Here is a 20,119-nt window from a genome sequence, read left to right on the forward strand (position 1 = left end):
GTGCGATGAAGTCGTCCCAGCACTAGTGTGCTGCCTATTGTCTGGCTGTCTCTGCCGTCTCCGGCTCCGCTAATGGTCTGCTCTCCGTCTAACCAGGGCTGTCCGTCAGCCGACGGGCAGTAAATAGCCGAGCCATGCTCGTTACAGGAGGCTGCATTGTCCCACGCGGAGAAGGGGACTCGAGAGGTTAACTACTCTATTCCGTGCTCCTATCTGATTCTAGCGACGTGGGCTTCCAGAGTGCACAATAACCCCCCCCGCCCCCCACACACCGCACCCCTCCCCTCCCCCGGTGCCTACGAGGTCGATGGAACGCTAATGTAGATCTTTAACCCTCCCATGGACCCCTGGATAATGCCATCCCTGCCTCTATGCTCATGACGAATGGGGTGCACGAGGCTGTGTAGACTAACTGGCTGATGAGGGACCACCAAACGCCGCCCTTTGAATACAATGTGTGTGCACGCTGAACAGGACGCTGGTCTCACCTGATCCTCGCACGTTGTTTAATTTGTTGTTTATATTTTCTTGTTCAGTTCACACAGTGCTATAGAGAATCTGGTCATAGAGCACATGCCTGTCGGAGAAGTAGAGGCAATAGGTGGGTTAGACCTTCAGTCAGGTCTCAGACGTCGCCACATCCACCACTGCCTCTGAGCACTTTAAACACATCATCACTGGACCGGCTGACCTCTGATCTGTGTTTTATTTTGGAGCGGGGGGGGGGGGGGGGGGGGGGGGGCGGGGGGCGTTGACATCAGCGCCTGTCTGATATAAATCCAATAGCGCTGACAGCCCAGTCAAACCCCAAGTGATGCATCAGGGCCGGAGACGTGCACACGTGAATCACCCCTTTCTCCCCCGCAAACCATCGCTTGCTTTACGCTGCCCACAGTCCTGGGCATTCCTGTGCATTGGTGTTAATTCTGTCATCTATCATTCCCCAATTTATGGTGCACTGTGGGGACTACAAAACAATGTTATGGTTTTTCACGTTTCTTCATGTTCATGTTCCTTCTCACGTCAACTGTTTCCTGTAAATGTCAACTGGTGTGTTAGTCATTAAGCCCGGGCCACGCCGCTTCTATCGGAAAGGTCACGCCACGCGGAGGGAGATTGGAAATAAATGCAGCCGCTGATGGGCGCTGCCTGCAGCACCCTAAACTCTGAGCTGCAGGCTTACTCTGAGAATGCTTCGCTAAGCTATATGTTTACTCTTTGAGACGGTCTCAGCACTCACGGGTCCCACTGCTGTGGGCGCTGGTAGGGATTTCTTCACTGGTTGATTGGGATCGGGTGCGAGTATCTAGGAAGGCTGAACGCACCTTTGGGGCACATTGTCAGATATGAGAAAAAACGATTTGAAGGTTGGTGATATTGCAGTTGACTTTCTTTTATTAAAATGTGATACTTAACATTGGTGAATTAAAGGTTTTATATAAGATAAATACTCTCTTCCATCAAGTGTTCGTTTCCAATTGTAACACTTCATTAAACATTAAATTAAACACGCAAATTCATCATAGCCACACTTTGGATGGTTTAAAAAATACATTTTAGCATTAATAAATTCCTGTGTATTGAATACATATCACGAGGATCACTTACTCAGCTTATATGATTAAGGCCAAGCTAGTTTGTCTGTGGAGCCTTAAGAGCAACAACCGTACAGCGTAGCTTAGCGTTTATCACGGGTCGTGATTTACTGACACGCGTAACTTTAGTGTTGCTCTGGAGCTCAATGGGATGGGCTGACAGCCCTCCGTGTCCTTGACTCAAGGCTGCATGATGTCCTTGAAACCAACAGGCATACACACAGACTTCACACACACACACACACACACACACGCACACACGCACACGCACGCACGCACACACACACGCACGCACACACACGCACGCACGCACGCACACACACACACACACACACACACACACACAGGTGCACGCACACACACATGCACACACACACAACAATTTCCTTTTTTGATTTTGCTGACAGAGCACAGATTTCATTACATAGAAAGCAATCAACGGTTTGCTCATGGGAATTCAGTCGATCCAATTTGCCATGCACCCAAACGCATTGATAGGATCAGACACATATATATATGTAGTGATGATTGAATTATCATCATTGATTATCATTCATATTCTAAAATGTATCCTTATTGGATTGATATAATCGGTTGTTCATCAGATAAATAATTGAGTAGGTGTATCAAATACATCAAATGAAAAATGTAAATAAAAAAGTATCAATTGAATTAGGCCTATTTAAAATAGCTTTTAAATGGCTCTAAAATAATTATTTGGAATAATATTCTGGAAATAAATCACATCTGTGTAATTAGTCAGAGCCTTAACTGTAGTTTATAATTGTTTTCTATTCACTAGACCAATTGTATTCGCCATTGGCTTTTGAAATTTATGAAGAGACTCAAATCCATTTATTTCACAGAACAATAACCACCACTCTGATCTCGGTGTCTCCGGGTTGTGTAACCAGAGCAGTGACAGGGAGGCTGTGGAGCTGCAGGACTGGGTCAGGGAGAGGGGGAGGAGGGGAGAAGGCGATGAGCAGAGGGGGGGAGAAGGCTCCAGGGAGAGGCCTCGTTCTGGAAGGCTAATTGAGGCTCCATGTGGCAGCAGACTCTGGGCTGTCAATCCAGAGGAAGACGGCCCGTTTTTCTACACTTTGCAGGTCGTGTGTGAAATGCTGATGACTGCTGTGTCCCCAGCCCTCTGTTGGCACAGAGGTCCCCACTTCCTCTGCAGGATGGGGGGACGAGGATCGTACTGCTGCCATTTTTAGATCCACTGTGGTTGTGTATCAGTGCTTGAAAATAAAAAACAGCCGCAGTGATCCTGGTGGAGGATGTTTACAGTTTGGTTCGACAAATTTGTTGGAATAAATTGCAAGTGTTTTGGGGTTAACAGGGTCTCCCTCGATGGAGTGAAGGAGTCTACGCCTCCTACACGAGCACATAGCTGCAAGGATACAGTGAATTATTTAGCATGTATTAAATGAGACAGTTAAGAAAATATTAATTTAAGTACTTAACAGAACAGAATATAAAACCACATATATTCATGCAGGGAATTTGGCTACGGATTTACTGACAATCGTTATGAATAAATAAATGAAATGGATCTCATCTGTACCTTTTGAAAATGGTTTGAAATGTAAATTTAGCCAGAATCGCAACATGGCCCTCATACTACCTGTCTTCCTGACCTGCATCCAGAATGGATTGGTTTTCTATTGTGTCACAATCTCTGTTTGCTTTGATCATGTAAAGGAAATCACAAGACAAACACATTTGTATACAAAGCACAAAGGCAGACACACACACACACACACACACACACACACACACACACACACACACACACACACACACACACACACACACACACACACACACACACACACACACACACACACACACACACACACAGTCCCCTACCTAGGCCTACTTATACAGTCAAGGTTTCACAGAAATTCAATTGAATCAATAATTCCCTTAGCTATCCATCAAAGATAATTAGATGTATATATGCACACCAATTATTGGTTTGACATGTGTGTGGCGCTATATGTTGCAGGATTATACTGTCTGATAATACAAATAAAAATATAGAGAGAGAGAGAGAGAGAGAGAGAGAGAGAGAGAGAGAGAGAGAGAGAGAGAGAGAGAGAGAGAGAGAGAGAGGAGAGAGAGAGAGAGAGAGAGAGAGAGAGAGAGAGAGAGAGAGCCACACAGGTATCACTGCGCACGTCTCCCCTTCCCGGACCTCATTAGTCCCATCCCTCTCATCTCCATGACGACGGTGAGACCGTCCAGACGCTGGCATTCAACTGCGCTGACACCTGCTCTGATTCCATTGATTCTGTTCACATGCCACTTCACCTCATGGAGATCACCGTTGATCCAGATTGATTTCTAATGCTGCGGAGAACCCCAGGGCATCCCAGCTGACGTGTTAAACTTGATCATGGATTATTGCTTTTCATTATTACCTGGTGCCATGCATCATTATAATTCCATATTCTCTAAATCATGTTTGAAAGGTTGTCTTCTGTTCTTTTGACCCGTAGTCGCTGCTTGATTTTAAAGGTTGTATTCTATTTAGTCGGTCCATAATCAGTTTCATTTGTTGAGGCGGAGGTTGTATCATGTGTTATGAGTCGAAACGGTTGAATGAATAATTTCAGGAGTGCATTGTGTCCCTGGATAATAGTGATCCTCCTTGGTGGCGTTTTGAAGTTGCTACGCCTGTGTTGTGTTGTGGTTACTGGAGATTAGTCACGCATGAGAGTGCTGCTTTCAGTTCATCTGCTGGGTGAGCGGGTTTCACACGTGCAACCAGGACCCATATTCCCCATCTTAAGATGACATCTAAACCAGAGACGAGGCCAGCCAGCAACCACAAAACCAGTAAGGTATGCCTCATGACCCCGCAAACATGATAGCCTATTCATGTATGTATGTAAAATAATACATGCATATCAACCAGGAATAGGTTTTTGAACAAATACTTGTTCACTATGTTTTCACCATCTAATGATGTTGCTTGGCAACCATAGCAAATCCCGGTGCATGGCGTCCATCGAGGTGGATTAATAATAAGCCCGTACGGAGCTCTGCCGGGGTGGTGACCGCTGGAGCTGAGTGGCCACTTATGTGTCTCTGGCTGTTATGCAGAATAACGCAAGAACCTCTATCCAAGTGGGTGTTGCAGGCCATGCAAGCAAAGCGGGCAGGGAAAGGTTAGAGTAACTCTGCGTGGAGAGAGGCTCCTGGGTACTTATGAGTGGATGCTTTGGCTCTGCATCCACACACGACACTCCGTCCACCCACACATGGTTGCAAAAGTGCTGTTGATGTTTATCTTGGGGAGCGGCGTCGGCTAACATGCGCTCCATAATGTCAGCCTATAGTCTGTTTGCGTTACATTCTGATACAATATAAAATATTATCTCACATCTGTTTTGATGAGAGTTGGCAGTTAAGAAGGACTTGTGGATGAAACATATATCGACCATGGGCTGAATTCTCCCTCAGCTCCTGAGCAGCACGTTTGACCTTCCGTCCCGCAATGCACTGGCTCCGATCCTTCCAGAAGACCGGCAGCCAGTCAGCCCCGGGGGGGCCGCCTCCCAGAGCCCTCCGGCTGAGAGGAGAGGAGCCATGCCCAGCGAGGGGCAGCCGGCCTCCCCGTCCCAGCCGGGGAAGACCTATCAGGTTCTGCATGCACACAAACGGTAGCGTCACACACAAACACAAGCCTGGAAATGTTCGGCAACAATTGTTATGTGTTTTTAATTAGATTTTAATTGTATGAAGTGTTTTTAACTTGATAATTATCAAGACAGACAAATGATTTGTATTTGTATTTATTTGTAATAATTATTGATTTGATTATTTGATATTCTTAACTATTATCGTTTTTTATTTCATCATTGATACAAGTTCAACACTCAACGTGGTACTGATCTAGATGTGGTGTTATTTAACGCTGATTTTATGTTGACATTTCAGGCTACCTCTACCTGATTTTAAGGCAGAGGAAAACACTGCTGAGAGGCTAACCCTTCAGACCAAGGTGAGTTTACACTGACCTAAAACACAGCTCTCTCATGAGAATTTTCCTTCAACTTGTCTCTCTAAGGCATTGGTTCTCAAAGTGCGTAAGTTAAAACAAAGAAAAGAAAAAAAGATTTTTTTAAAAACAAAATTAATTTAAACATAAATTAAATAAATATAAAGAGGAACGTAGACTCTGTAGCTTTCAATTAAATCCTGTTATTTGTTAGTTTTAATCCGACTGTACATTACTTTGAAAGGATGAACCTCCGTTTTGTGATTTAGACCTCACTTGACCTCACTCCCAGAGGTCCACGGTGCAATGTTTTTTTTCACCACTGGGATGCTGATGTTTGCTGACCCTCAGTCAAATTTTGGGTTCCTAAATTGGCCCTCGGCTGTCAAAACTTTGAGAACCCCTGCTCTAAGTAGAACATTGCTTCAGTATACAGTGTATTTATGCCCCACATATATGTGGGGCATAAATGTGGGGCATATATCCACTGCATACTGTTACAGAGCAAACTGTTTGCAAAATGAACACTAAAGATTATATCTTTCTGAAAATTAAAATTTGAGTGATGGGAAAAATTTTAGAAAAGTGTTAGATAGCCTTGAGATAGTGAAGTCCTATATCTTCAGCATTGGGTTTGTATAATATCTGCAATTGAAAATAATAAATCCAGATCCTTCCCTACTATAAGAGCGTAGAGAATAGCGGGTGGACGCCATGCTGAGATGTCTGCTATTATAAAGTCCAGCGTGACGCAGGCTGCTGGCAGAGCTCACTGAATGGCCTCTCCTTCTCATGTCACACATGTTCTCCTCCCTGCACACTGCGGAGGGACAAAATGGCAGCCAGTGGAATAGATTAACATTTATTTTGAGACTGATTGCACTCTAAACGAGACCGTGTTGATTGGGCTGATATTTGCAGTATTTTAGCCGGGGGGAATCTAGAGTTTTTTCTGCATGCTTTAATGTATTTTTTTTACAGGATCACATACCCCAGTTTTTTTCTATAAATCAAACATTCTCTTTTATTCATGATTAATATAGTTAATTATATAAAAAAAGAGGATGTCAGTCAATTTACAAACTGAGAATATTTGAAAGGTGAAGCTTTCCTTATATGATGATTTCACCATGACTGGACAGCGAGTTGGTATGAAGAAACAAAAAAATTGTTGTCATTGAATAGTCGACGTAAAAGCCTGTAAAAGGTTGGATATCTCCCAGCTAGCTTCACCCTATTCAACTCCATGGTGACTCCATGGAAGAAGTCATCTCTTCCATCATGCCTGCTGGGACCAGATCACGGGGTCTCAGACCCCCCGGTCCCACCCCTTGGCCCTGCCCCCTCTCAATGAAATGCTCCATTTCACCCCACTGTCCCACGGGAGCTACAAGCACATCAACCTGGATTGGAGTCTCCTAATCATTCAAGCCCCCTCCTGCATCAAATCGTTCATGCACGCACGCACGCACACACACACACACACACACACACACACACACACACACACACACACACACCACACACACCCACACACCCACACACACACACACACACACACACACACACACACACACAAACACACACACACACACACACGCAGACAAGCGCAAACACATACTCACACACACACACACAAACACGTACGCAAACACGCACGCACTCACACACACACACACACACACATAAGACACATGCATGCTCTCTCTCTCTCTCTCTCTCTCTCTCTCTCTCTCTCTCTCTCTCTCTCTCTCTCTCTCTCTCTCTCTCTCTCTCTCTCTCTCTCTCTCTCTCTCTCTCGCTCTCAGTACCCCAGCTGATAGAGTGGGAGCAGGAGACAGGGAACAATGCCGCAGCGTGTTCCCTGCAGCAGCGTGTTGCAGGCACATGCCTGACATGAGCAAGGTCCTCATGAAAGAGCTCGTCAACAATGGGCACGGGCTCCTAATTGCTTCGGGGGCGACAATGCAAGGCCGCAGTGCAAAGGCAGTGAAAGCGCTGCTGCATTTACATTCTTCAGGGACAGAAGGGGCAGTACAATATGGCAAGGCTGGGGAGATGGCTTTTTGTCCCCTGACATTTGTGTCCAGGAAAATGTATTTGTAAAGCTGCATACGCGAAATATTTGTTTCTTTTGAATCTGATTCTGAAAATGCCAGACCTCCTTGTGATCTGTCTGTCTGTCCATCCGAGATCTCACAGTTCACTCAACATATATCTGTGCATTGTTTTTTGCCTTGAAGGGGGTGAATATTTTAAAAAACGAATTTGTCAACACTGGTATTGTTGCATTGCACCACAACCTCATGCAATCCATGGCAAGCACAGAACACTCCCCTGATTCGATTCGCACGGGCTGTCTGTGTTGACGCCTGCTTGCAGCGAAAACCAAGAGACACCGAGGTTAATTACCTAGACAGTAAGCTGCATGAAGAATTGTCTTCCATGTTACAACATTATAAACGGTCTTAATCCTGCTTGGCACCCTTGGTTCAGTTCAGCCTGTTGAATCTGTTATAAGATGGACTAGAGGGGACATCTAGTGGTGAAACAGACCAACAACTGAGAGTCAGCTGCACAATGTCAAACTAATTTCTATTCAACTATTTTCTACTAGCTCACTTCTGCACAGCATTTGTATGGGTTCTGTTTAAAGTCTGCTCATGTGCTTCCTATCACGCCGTCTCTGGAACCACGGCTCCCTGTTCTGAGTTCATCTCAAGGCTCTTCCCTCTGAAAGGTGCAGGGTGAAGGGTTAGGGGGAGGGTCCTTTTCTGGCCCTTTGAGGCTGTCAATGTGATACACACATTCAATAGACACACACATTCAATAGACATGACTCAAGCAAAGGTGTTTTCAGGAAATTATCCAGCATTTCGTTTTGTTGAATTTCAGACACCCAATAAATAAGTCAAATTAAAGTAGATTAATATCTTACCGAGTTAAATAATGTACGCTATGCTGTTTTATGTTTTTGTTGTTATCTACGTGTATCATGTCCCTTTATTTTATTTCACCCTTTCTTCCCCCCCCCCCCCCCCCCCCCTCCCCCCCCCCCCCCAGCAGGACGTGGAGAGCTATCGCTCGGCCCTGGACAAGATGGCGGAGGACATGGTTGGTCTGAGGACGCTCGTGGTGACCCTGGAGGCGGAGAACAGCCGGCTCCTCGGCGACCTGTCGCTGCACCAGGACCTTGGCCAGCAGCTGTTGGACGACGGCGACATCGACGTCATGACCAAGGCTGAGATAGCGGACCGGATAGGTAGAGAGCCGCGGCAGCCCAACGCGTATCCCTGCTGCTCCTCAAGATCCTCAATTGCTTGGTGGTCAAATGCATTAATCTCTGTGCATGAAAAAAATAACAAGGGCACTGATTTCCCAAAGTGTTTGAATGGGACATGTTTATAACTACATCATATTCATTTCCTTAATTTGACTTGGGGTTTGGTTGAACATAATATTTTTTATAACATATTTGTGATTTGTTATAAGGTACATATCCCAGGTCCAACTCATTGGTTTCAGCGGACATCTGTCTGTGCTGTTAGTCCTTGTTGGCTGGGTGTCTGTGCTCCACTATAACAGTCTGTGTTATGCAGAGATAAGGCAGCTCATTTACGTCTAGGATCCTGATAAACCGTGTGGAGCCTGCAGCCCTTATCTGCTGAAGGACAGTGCGTGGCCCTCAGTAAAGGCATGTTCCCCTTGGTTGGCATCAAAGCCAAAGAAAGCAAAAGGAGGAGATTAGTTGGTCTCCCCACAGGAAACCTGTTCTGCTGGGAGCTTTGATGTGAGCTGGATGTCTCGAGAGATGATCAAGCCGTAGACCGCCTGACAACACTCGGGCGGTCTAGAGAGTTTGTCGAACTCCCTCCATCCGTTCTATGAAAGAACCGCAAAGACAGAATTGGGGGGGGGGGGGGGGGGGGGGGGGGCAGATAACTCTCAGCCGAATATGACATCACAGTTTATGTAACAGTCACCTTTTCTTTGTTGTGCTCTGATAAAGCCCATCTGAAGTTCAAGCTGGCCAGTGAGATGAGGAAGGCTGGTGAGCACCGGGACAAGGTGCAGCAGCTGCAGAACGAGATGATCAGGGTCAGCATTCAAACTCCCCACATACTTTTGTTGCAACGAGCGGACAATTCACCAGGGACTGGAATATTGCCTAACTCTTGCTCTCTTGCATGTGGTGCAGAGGAACGACCATGAGAAGGAGCACGTGAGGCTGCAGAAGGCCTACCAGGAGCAGCAGAAGGAGGTGCAGCGCTGCCAGAGTCATGTGGCTCGGGTGGCAAGCTTGGAGGCCACGGTGAAACAGCAGGAGAAGGTTCACCCACCCAAGCTCTTCTGTTAACCAAAATGATTCATCAGGCTTTGATGGGAGTTTATATCTATTTGTGTGCTCCATCTGGCTAAAGTCCATTCGATCAAGACATGAATGTTTGTTGGTGTGCTTCTTTATTGGTGCAGGTGATTGAGAAGATGGAAAAAGTGCTCGATAACAGGTTGACAGAGAGGAATAGAAAGAGTGAGGACAAAAAGCATGTTGGGAAAAAACTGCCAGAAGGTACGGATGCTAAATACATTTTCAAAATAACTGTGCCTGTCTCTAACTTCTACATCTGTATTATACAATTACAAACCGGCTGTGTATGTATGTGTGTGTGTGTGTGTGTGTGTGTGTGTGTGTGTGTGTGTGTGTGTGTGTGTGTGTGTGTTTATGTGTGTGTGTGTGTGTGTGTGTGTGTGTGTGTGTGTGTGTGTGTGTGTGTGTGTGTGTGTGTGTGTGTGTGTGTGTGTGTGTCTTTCTAGCTGTTTGTCTGTGTGTGTTTGTGTCTGTATGTGTGTGTGTGTGTGTGTGTGTGTGTGTGTGTGTGTGTCTGTATGTGTGTTTGTGTGAGTGCGTGTGTGTGTCTGTGTGTGCGTGTTTGTGTGTAGTTGACGCTGGCAGAGCAGAGATGGAGCGGGCCCTGGCAGCAGAGAACGCTGGGATAAAGCGTGAGCTGGAGCTGCTGAATCAGCAGATTTATGCCTCTCGGGTGCAGCACTCAGGACAGGTGACTTTGATAAACACACACACACCGATTCCGTCCATCTTACACTATGGTGTTTAAAATAAGGGCGTGCTACAGTTGGTTCCAGAGATACTAATCACTCTTTAGACCCTTTTTTTAGCCAACATTTGCATGTCTTAAAGGGTCCCTATTATACCACCAGGTGTGAGTGTAATCAGCCATTACAATCCGTTTGAAAATCTGCCTTTTCCTGTGCCTTAGTGACATCAGTTTGAAACGGCTTGTGATGTTTAATCACACTCACAACTGGTGGTAATATAGGGGCCCTTTAAAAGAGCAGGTAGGTTTTGGTAATTTGGCTCTAAAGGGCCACTCACACTAGGGCCGTTTGCCTGTTCCGTGCTGCAGGAAGATTCAGCACGATTCCAAGGGGCTGTTCCGTGCTGGAATACGGATGGCGTGGTCCCACTAGCCAAACGTTCTAGACTTTAGTATGCAAATGAGCTCGGGCACGGGGCCGTGGCCCTAGTGTGAGTGGCCCCTAAGAAGCTCATAGTTAGGATGCAGTCATTGAGGATCTATCTCAGTATATTTCTGTCTGGGAGTACACTACACTATACTGCCAAATGGTAGATATTTACATTTTGATTGTCTTCATGCACCTCAAAGTACCACCAAAACAAAACCAAATAATCCTTACATAGGTAGTTATTATTTTTTCATGCAGTTTGAATGACCTTTGATAATCCTCTTTGTTGTTCTATGAAACACGGTTCTATGGTCAAATAAATATTAATTTCCCTTTCTCAGGCACCAAAGGTGTTTCCAAAAGAGGAGAGACTCGCTTTGATTCACAAATTAGAAACATCTGAAGCAAGAATACGAACACTGGAGACTCAGGTAGAGACACAAACCTGACTCTCAGCATACTAAGATCAGTTGGTGTTTTTTTTGTTTGTTTTTATTTATTTTCTTTTATTTACAGCTGGCAGAGAACTGTAAACTATGGGGGGAGGAGAAACAGGAAATGTTGACCAGACTCAGTGAGACCAGACATGGATTGGGATGAAGCCAATATGACCTCATGTAATGTGATATTTTATAAGGTGCCAATATTTGTGTGTGTGTGTGTGTCTGCATGTGTGTGAGTGTGTGTGGTGTGTGTGTGTGTGTGTGTGTGTGTGTGTGTGTGTGTGTGTGTGTGTGTGTGTGTGTGTGTGTGTGTGTGTGTGTGTGTGTGTGTGTGTGTGTGTGTCTGCGTGCGTGCGTACATGTGTGATTGCATTTCCAGTTGCAAGCATGACCAAAGTAATCAATAACAAACCCATATCAAATGGCACAGAGAACATTTATTTTTTTAAGATAAAAAACGATTTTGTAACTACTGTGTAATGCTTTTGGATTTGATTATCACAGTCAAATGCTACTTTTAGTTACAAATATTCAAAAATAATACACATGATCTATGAAAGTATACAATATTCGACAAAATATTTTTTGTCATTATATGTAATTCCTGCTTGTTTCCTGTGAGGTTCCCAGTCATCGTTGGCCTTGCAGAGGCTTGATGGTCAATATGATGGGCGTCTCCGGTAGAACAATGAGCTGAAAGGTGCTCCTCACTTCTACGTGCCTCTGTTTCTCCACTCTGAAGTTCTCAAGCATCTGAAAAGGCATGGCAGGTCTTGGTTAACCGGTGAAAATGTGACACATAACGTTTTTAGGTAATGCGGTAAAGGTTTGTGGCCTTTACCGTAGTACCTGTCGTCCCCAAACAAATTTTCCGTTCTGCTCTTTCTATTTTATGAGGGGATCAGAAAATGACAAGAATAACACCAAAATGGTAGAAAATAAACATGCAGTTTTTATGAAGAATTTTAAAAAGGCAATACCCTAAACATTTAACAGAAACGGATGTCCCTCTAGTGGAAGTCCCGCCCATTCCTGCCTCTCACTGCTAAACCTTGTTACTGAAACAGATGTCTCTCCCTCTGGAGCATGGCCGCGATGACGCACATATGTTCCTGATGGGGTTATATTACGCGTGTAATATCTCACGTGGATGAGGAAGAGCTGCATCTCCGTCTCGGCGATGCGGCGGCCCAAACACTGGCGGGGGCCGAATCCGAAGCCCAGGCTGCGGAAGTAGTTGTTCTCCGTCCGCAGCCAGCGGGAGGGCTGGTACTGCTCTGGTCGAGGGAACACCGAGGGGTCTCGGCCCATCGCAAACAGCCCTAGCTGGACCAAAGTCTACACATAAGCGCACACGTTGTTAAAAAAGTGTCTGACACGTTACATTATAGTGCATATCAAAGCGTTGTCCTTGGGGAGATACTTAGTCTGGATAACCACTGGATAACCATCATCCTCTACGAACAAGGCTTACAGATATATATATAAGATGCAGTATGATACATTAAAACATCAGTCATTATTTAAAGATCAGTCAATATCATACAAGAGACATACACTGCATTTTAAGAGAGTCAATGTTTTCACACACAAGATGGATACTTCAATTAAGACGTACTCACTGAGGTTACACTTGACAGCCAAATGCACTAAAGAAGGTGTTCTTACCCCTGATGGTATGTGGTAGTTTTGGATGGCAATGTCCTCTGTGATGTATCTTTGCAAGCTCACTGCCACTGGGTGTAGTCTAGAAGACGGAAGAACAGAAGGATGGTCGTTGTAGCACTATATCAAAAGCATACAGAATATCAAAACTATTATCCAAAACTTGGTGAAAAAAACCTATGGTTAAACATGTCCTTCCTATTTGTTTGCCTCTTGAAACTCAAGGTAAAAAGGCTGAACCATTGTCCAATGGACCAGGATCACCACAGCCTGGCTCTGTTGTTACAGGGGCTGAAGCAGTGCCTCATAGGGACCCGTTCTGCCCTACCGTAGGGTCTCCTTCAGGGCCCCCTTCAGCAGGGGGATCCTCTTGAGCATGCCCAGCAGGTCCCCCTGGCTCTGGGCGCGGGCGGTGGCCACCTCGGCCCTCAGCTCCTCCTGCAGGGCGGGGTGTCGGGCCAGCTCGTACAGGGTCCACAGCAGGGTGATGGAGGTCTGGGGGCACAGCCGTGTCAGAGCCTCAGTCCTTGTGCTGAGAGACTCCTGCGTGATAGTGTGTGTCTCCAGTGTCGTGGTCGTCTTTACCGTGTCCACCCCCCCGGCCATCAGCTCCGTCACGCTGGCCTTGATATCCTCGATGGACAGCTTGTCAAGCATGAGCAGGCTGGCCAGGACCCCCGGGTATTTATCGGACTGAACCGGTTCCTTCAACTTCCTGTAAATGTTCTGAATGCAGCGGTCGGCTGGAGAGAGATGGGAAAGTCAAACTCTTTTATTCACGGGTTAAAAGACGCCTGTAATTCAATCAATGACCAATATTAATGTGTGTGGCAGCACGGCTCAACGATAATATTTGCAGTGCAGGAGATGCCTTTATCCAAAGTCACTTGAGGTTCATTCAGATAAAGTGCATGTCATTCAGGAGCATATAGGAGTTAGTCTTCTTGCTTAAAAATGCTTACAGGTACAAGGCAGTGCTGACGTTGGTTGGGTTTGAACCCGCACCTTTTTGATTGAGAACCCTTCGGATGTCTTCCGCGGTCATGATTCAGCAGCCGTCGTTATAAAAGGTCAGGGCGGTCCTACCTTGGCCGAAGATGCCGTCCCAGGCCTGGACGTGGTCCCTCCAGACCTTGGCCCCGAGCGTCCTCAGCAGGGCTGGGGGGATGTACAGCATGGGAGAGGTGGTCTTGAACATCAGGGTGATGCAGTCGATGAAGTGCTGGGCCTCTGGGTCGATGTAGTCCAGCAGCAGACCCAGCCGCTCTCCGTACAGCACCGAGCCCACCGCTGACAGGGGGGAGGGGACGTGGAGGAATCACACACCAGTTATAGTAACACAAGACGAGATACGAGAGACACAACAAGGGCATTATGATAAAACATATAAATCAAGTTTCCTTCAGATGTTTCATTAAAATGAGTCAAATGTATATACATATATATAATAATAATAATAAATTAAATTTATATAGCGCTTAATATGGTACTCTAAGACGCTTTACATATTGCCCTATCTAAACTATTTAACAGATATATATTAAAACAGACTAGGATTAAAAGAAAAACAGAGCTTAAACATGAAGAATAAGGTAGGAGTTAGGTGGGGAAGGCTTGTCTAAATGATTGTGTGTATATATATATATATATATATATATATATATATATATATATACAATCATTGCTTACATTCCAGGGCGTATTTAAAAAGTTCTTGAGATAGGTCTGTTGTCCATTTGTTCTGTCCACTTCTCTCTATCTTTTTGTGAATCCTAGCCACAAAGTCCTGGCCAACTTCATCCAGTAACGGGGCAAAGTTCCCAAGCATCTTTGGAGAAATGACTTCCTTGTTGAGAATAACCCTGTTGGACCTCCAGTCTTCCCCGTCCCTGATGCAAGAGGAGGGGTATAATTAATCGTTGGTAGTCTGAATGGGTCTAAGATAGTGTGAATGGGTTTATTAAAATAGATACTTGAGTAGAACTCCATATTTGCGATTCCTGTAGTCCCTGTATGATGTCCATGCTTCGACCCTCAGCCTCTTGGGATAGTAGCCCTCTGCTCTGAACAGGGTGGCTGCGTCCACAGGCTTGATGATGTTCACACTGTCATAGTAACCTATCTTCTCCCTGTTGGATAAAAAGAGACAGCATTGAGACATCTTTGTCAGGATAAAACAAGATTCTGTATCTATCTTATCAAATACAAAGGAAAAAGGTCCTATGGCATCATAGGACATCCAAACCTCTGAGACTCTTTATGAACACAATAATCCTTATTCAGTAAATAAATCCCTCCTTTACCTGTAGATGGGTCCAAATTTGTTGAAGTTGTTCACCATGATGTGGTGAAGGTTCTTGAAGCCATCTTGTTTCCAGAAGGCATACAGGTTTGCCGCCCCGTTCTTCCAGAGCCCAGGAATCTCATGGAACGGTCGGACTAAGCTGCTGTTCTCTGGGTACACGTCCCTGACCACCGGCACGCTGCTGCTACGGCGCAGGCTCACGCTCGGAAGACCCTCAGCCCAGGGCCGAGGCAGCCCCATAGGGCTGCAGCGCAGCATGTGCCACCGGGCCATCCCAGCTAATACACAGTCCCCTCTGCTGGTGCCTTTTATACAGACCGCTGGTGCCCGGCCGGTGCCTGCGGTGGTGGACGCTGTCCCTCCCTGCAGGGAGGTTCTGGCTAATACAAGGGGGCAGGTTTTTTGGATAAGCGGCCTCTCAAACACTCTTTTACTCAGTCCACCAGTGAAGCGATCCTGCCCCTCCCCGACTCAAATTCAGCGCCGTGGCGATCAGTGTTTCACTTATGGGGGGTCCGTGGGAGGGGGGCTACACTGGGAAATGGTTTGGGGGCGGGTTTAAACCTTTCATCAAAACCTAGATTTACATAAGTGTTGAATCACTTTTTTTGCTAATGGAGCTATAGATCTATGACCATTTGCTTTGTGCGACATGATCTTCTTTTATATGTTCAAATTGTCAGATGTTGTTTAGAGATAAGGCCTTGTTTGAGCCACTCACACAGGAGGCAACGGTCAAACAAAACAGAAACATTTATGTTTTTCAATTTTATTTAACAAAGTTCAGTCAAAGATAAAGTTAGCGTAGAATTGAAAGATAAATAAAGACATGATAAATAGGCTTCTCACAAAGTAAGGTCACGTTCCGCCAAGAGTCGAACACAACAATCCCAGCTGAATAAACAGCAGGAGGAATAAAACGGTTAGAAACTGCTAAGCCCTGAACAGCTTAATGAGCTCCTCCAGCCTCATGGCGGTGTTGAGGTCGCCCTCGACCCGCAGCTTCCCGCTGGCGTACGCTCCGTACGGCCGGAGGCTGCCTTCGAACAGGGCCAGCAGGTCGCTGTCGCTGATGCTCAGAGTCACGTCCGGCTCCCGCAGAGGAGCGCCCAGCCCTGCATCGCCGGCGCCTGGAGGGACACGCGTTGAGACACAACGTTGGGATTCACTTCAACAAGATCCGCATGAGCCTTGATTATTAAACTACTACTACTTATTCACTCCTTCATTTTAAGTGCCTTGGTATTTCTTTGTAGACACGGGGAGGCTGTGGACATGGGCGTCCGAGCCCAGGGCCACAACGACCACCCACCTTGACTCAGGTCCACATAGTAGCTCTTGCACTCTCCGTCGCTGGAGCTGATCCGGAAATGGAAGCAGGCCCCCACCCTGTTGACCAGGCTTTCAGAGAGCAGCAGCCGGACCACCCCCAGCAGCTGATCCACCGACCCGGCCGGGCTCACGGCCGGCGCGGCGCCGCTCACCTCATCCGTGAACGCGACGCTGTCCCCTGGGAGCAGACACGCGCGAGAAGCATTCAGAATCCACGCAAATCAACTTTGACATTTTCTTCCGTTTTGCCCTCTGAATCCCGTCGGCTGACCTGTGGAACCCGCCTGGGGCGGTGGAGCCCCACCCTGGCCCATGAAGTGCATGGCAAGCTGCTGAATGGGACCCGCCAGGCCCTCCAAGCCCTCCAGGCCAGGCACGGACGGGGGCAGGATGAAGCCCCCCGTGGAGGCCTCGTCCGGGGGCTTCAGCACGGCGCCCAGGGTGAGCTCCACCCGGTCCACCTCCAGACCCCAGGGCCGCGTCATCTCGTTGATGTCCACCTGCGGAGGGAGATGGCTCATATAACATCAACCACGCTTGTGGTGTGTGTGTGTGTGTGTGTGTGTGTGTGTGTGTGTGTGTGTGTGTGTGTGTGTGTGTGTGTGTGTGTGTGTGTGTGTGTGCGCGCGCGCGCGTGCGTGTGTGCGCGTGTGTGCGTGTGCGTGTGTGTGTGTGAGTGCATTAGCATGCGGTATGAAGGACATCCAGTAGGCACCCTGGGCCTCACCCCGAGGTATTCTTCCAGTTTGAGCCTCTCCCCCTGGACCTCGCGGACCGTCTTCTTGCTCAGGCTGTGGGTCATGGCGTTCTGCGCGGTCAGCCTGGTGGAGGCGTTGAGGTCCTGGACGCACGCCACCGACATGACCGGGTTCCAGATCCGGAACTGAATGTCGGCCCCCATCAGCATAATGCCCCCATCCCGTGTTGTGACCTAGCATGGTAGCGTTAGGGTTTGGGATCTGCTCAGTTCTTCACATATAGCCACAAAATGTCCCTGGCTCAGATAATGGGAGATCTCTTAAATGTGACCTAACTCTATGAAAGAGTTAGGTCAGACTTTCGAGAAACCGCCGTCTAAATGGACGAAGGGTGTATAGAAGGGAGACAGCTAGTGGTGAAAAATAATTTATCGTACGAGACTTAGTGGGAAATATCACATTGTAAGCACAACAGATCTAAAGAAACCAAATCTAGAAGGGGTTTGCACTGACGTAAGGTACAATATGTAACAAATGCAATGTAGTAAATCCTAAAATGACCATGAGATGACATAAACATACCAAAATACTAGCTTTTCCGACCACAATGCCCCAGTGTTTTTGCCTTTGAAGTTCAACCCTTTGAGCTTTGAGACAGCGGAGTCGGAGCAGGAGGAGACAACTCTCTCCAATATTGTGACTTTGGACTGCAGCACCCATTTACACTCTCCCCATAAACCCATAAACGCTCTGTGTCAAAGTGACGGATTGTACCTGGAACCATTCAGGTGTGATTTAAAGAAGGGAAAACAATCAACTAAAAGGAGGCTTCACTGTGTGAATTAGAAACCAGTCCATTGACAATTCACGTCTTGGCCACAATGGTGATAAAAATGCTAACTAACGCAACATATGTAATTAGAGAGAGGAATGGAGCTTTCTCTAGGGACAAGGATCATTTATACAAAGGTGTATTACATTATAGTAATCGCTAGCTCCCTTCCTATCTCCAATCGAACTGTGTTACGTTTGCTAGAATTGATATCGCTCCTATCGACAAAAAGTCTGATACTGCAACCATCATCTCTCTCTATTGTGTAGTTTCTTTAAGTTATCATTCACACAAGTTTCTCTAAAGATGCTCGGTCCATGCTGCAAGTGGGTCTTCCCATGATCAGACTCCATTTAACCAAATAACACAATGAAGTGTCTCACAAGAAAGTGTTATTCATCACAAATCCGTTCTAAAGAAACCAGAACTATTAAAAAGTGATACTGTGGCCGTTCTACCTGGCATGGAGGTATGTTGAAGGCGCGCGTGCGGAGGTCGACCCTCTGCCATTGGTCGATGAGAGGGAGAAGGAGAACAACGCCAGGACCCCTGGGGGGACAGACCCGACCCAGACGGAACACCACCAGCCGCTGGTAGTTAGGAACCGTCTGAGAACCGTTTAGAACCAGAGAGCACAGTTAATATTATCAGCAGCCAACAATTGTATTAGGTGTAATATAATAACTGATCAGGATTAGGCTTACTTTGAGGACAAACCATCCTGATATGGGGAAGCTTATGAACGTGCAGATATAGGCCAGGAATATGACAATCATGTTGCAAATCCATGACAGCCATCCTTGGGAGGAATCTTAATAGAATGAGGAAAAGATTAGCTGCAGCATGACAATGTAAGTTGTCAGCATATTATGTCTGAAGGATCTCAGGCTTAACAAGCAAAATAAGGGGTTTGAGATTTAATGTCAGCAAAAATCTGCATAATAATAGTGTGGTGCTTCCTCATACATGCCATCACCGGTGTTTTGGCCATAACATGGTTATATAGTGTAGCACTCATTAACACATTTAATAAAGCCAGGTTTGTGGGCATTCATATTGAATATTCAATATGAATATAGATTCATATTGTGTATCATATTTGTTTTCAGGACTTGAAAGATGAAAACGAGAGGGGGGTGGGGGGATCGCTGTTATTGTGTTTATTGTGTTGCTGTGGGAGGGTCAGGGGACAACGACGGATAATGAATTATACAAACATCCTATTTTGAGTTGCGATGACTAACGTTACATACCAGAGAAGTCGTTGTCTATTATCTTCGGGATGTAGTCAAAGGAGTGCACTTTGTTGTGGTAGGGCTGCTGATCTCTGCCACTGAATAACCCATGAGAGTCACCCCCAGGACTGCTCTTCTCCAGAGGGTTGTACTTGTAGCCAGGCGCTTTGCCGAACATTGTCATACAGGTGATCGTAAGTTGGTATGTATAGAATTGCACAACTTCATTATTTTAAGCGTGTTCCTCTAAACGCCGTCCCCAAAATACAAAATAATGACAGGTAGGACTTCCCACTGAACCGTTGTTGTGTTTGGTGCTTCCGTATATTTTTCCTCTACACTTTAAATTTGGCGTTCAAAGGCCTAGCCGTGCATCACTGCCACACTGTGGTGGACTTGGGAACAGGCAGTCAGAGTGATAGCGGGCTATATCTGATTTAGGCCTCAAAAAGTCAACAATGGGTTTAATCAGTAGCTACAAATAATTAGTTATTATTCATATTCTGCAGTGAAAT

General features: G+C 46.2%; 4 protein-coding genes across 5 annotated transcripts in view; 2 read left to right on the top strand and 2 right to left on the bottom strand.

Moving 5' to 3' along the window:
* hacd3 (3-hydroxyacyl-CoA dehydratase 3) overlaps positions 1 to 20,119 on the top strand; it is a 114,782-nt gene that overhangs the window by 47,546 nt on the left and 47,117 nt on the right. The gene's annotated exons all lie outside the window — the stretch shown is intronic.
* Positions 3,701 to 12,087, top strand: ccdc33 (coiled-coil domain containing 33). The gene is made up of 10 exons (XM_060062007.1): positions 3,701 to 4,447; positions 5,070 to 5,269; positions 5,547 to 5,610; positions 8,674 to 8,869; positions 9,617 to 9,705; positions 9,806 to 9,937; positions 10,081 to 10,177; positions 10,549 to 10,667; positions 11,436 to 11,525; positions 11,611 to 12,087. Exons 1-10 carry the CDS (start codon positions 4,397 to 4,399, stop codon positions 11,692 to 11,694), a joined length of 1,122 nt encoding a protein of 373 aa, XP_059917990.1. The 5' UTR covers positions 3,701 to 4,396; the 3' UTR covers positions 11,695 to 12,087.
* On the bottom strand, positions 11,955 to 15,970 carry LOC132465164 (cholesterol side-chain cleavage enzyme, mitochondrial). The gene is made up of 9 exons (XM_060061963.1): positions 15,506 to 15,970; positions 15,176 to 15,331; positions 14,892 to 15,091; positions 14,289 to 14,492; positions 13,788 to 13,945; positions 13,531 to 13,697; positions 13,206 to 13,284; positions 12,684 to 12,875; positions 11,955 to 12,290 (listed from the first exon to the last, which is right to left on the bottom strand). The coding sequence occupies exons 1-9, from the start codon at positions 15,778 to 15,780 to the stop codon at positions 12,168 to 12,170; spliced, it is 1,554 nt and encodes a 517-aa protein (XP_059917946.1). The 5' UTR covers positions 15,781 to 15,970; the 3' UTR covers positions 11,955 to 12,167.
* stoml1 (stomatin (EPB72)-like 1) lies at positions 16,261 to 19,998 on the bottom strand. Its single transcript, XM_060061987.1, has 7 exons — positions 19,623 to 19,998; positions 19,074 to 19,180; positions 18,828 to 18,977; positions 17,567 to 17,770; positions 17,111 to 17,339; positions 16,820 to 17,017; positions 16,261 to 16,637 (listed from the first exon to the last, which is right to left on the bottom strand). Exons 1-7 carry the CDS (start codon positions 19,786 to 19,788, stop codon positions 16,441 to 16,443), a joined length of 1,251 nt encoding a protein of 416 aa, XP_059917970.1. The 5' UTR covers positions 19,789 to 19,998; the 3' UTR covers positions 16,261 to 16,440.

Source organism: Gadus macrocephalus, chromosome 9 (assembly GCF_031168955.1).
Source record: "Gadus macrocephalus chromosome 9, ASM3116895v1".
Taxonomy (NCBI): Eukaryota; Metazoa; Chordata; class Actinopteri; order Gadiformes; family Gadidae; genus Gadus; species Gadus macrocephalus.

Excerpts from the sequence above, each read along its gene's own strand:
- ccdc33 (XM_060062007.1), top strand. The coding sequence starts at position 4,397 with ATGACATCTAAACCAGAGACGAGGCCAGCCAGCAACCACAAAACCAGT. Across the intron at positions 5,611-8,673 it reads GGCTAACCCTTCAGACCAAG|GACGTGGAGAGCTATCGCTC; the intron begins GTGAGTTTACAC and ends CCCCCCCAGCAG. Across the intron at positions 10,178-10,548 it reads TGGGAAAAAACTGCCAGAAG|TTGACGCTGGCAGAGCAGAG; the intron begins GTACGGATGCTA and ends GTTTGTGTGTAG.
- LOC132465164 (XM_060061963.1), bottom strand. The coding sequence starts at position 15,780 with ATGGCCCGGTGGCACATGCTGCGCTGCAGCCCTATGGGGCTGCCTCGG. Across the intron at positions 13,946-14,288 it reads GGACGGCATCTTCGGCCAAG|CCGACCGCTGCATTCAGAAC; the intron begins GTAGGACCGCCC and ends ATCTCTCTCCAG. Across the intron at positions 13,698-13,787 it reads TGGCCGGGGGGGTGGACACG|ACCTCCATCACCCTGCTGTG; the intron begins GTAAAGACGACC and ends CTGTGCCCCCAG.
- stoml1 (XM_060061987.1), bottom strand. The coding sequence starts at position 19,788 with ATGACAATGTTCGGCAAAGCGCCTGGCTACAAGTACAACCCTCTGGAG. Across the intron at positions 18,978-19,073 it reads CAGGATGGTTTGTCCTCAAA|ACGGTTCCTAACTACCAGCG; the intron begins GTAAGCCTAATC and ends AACGGTTCTCAG. Across the intron at positions 16,638-16,819 it reads CTATGTGGACCTGAGTCAAG|GCGCCGGCGATGCAGGGCTG; the intron begins GTGGGTGGTCGT and ends GTGTCCCTCCAG.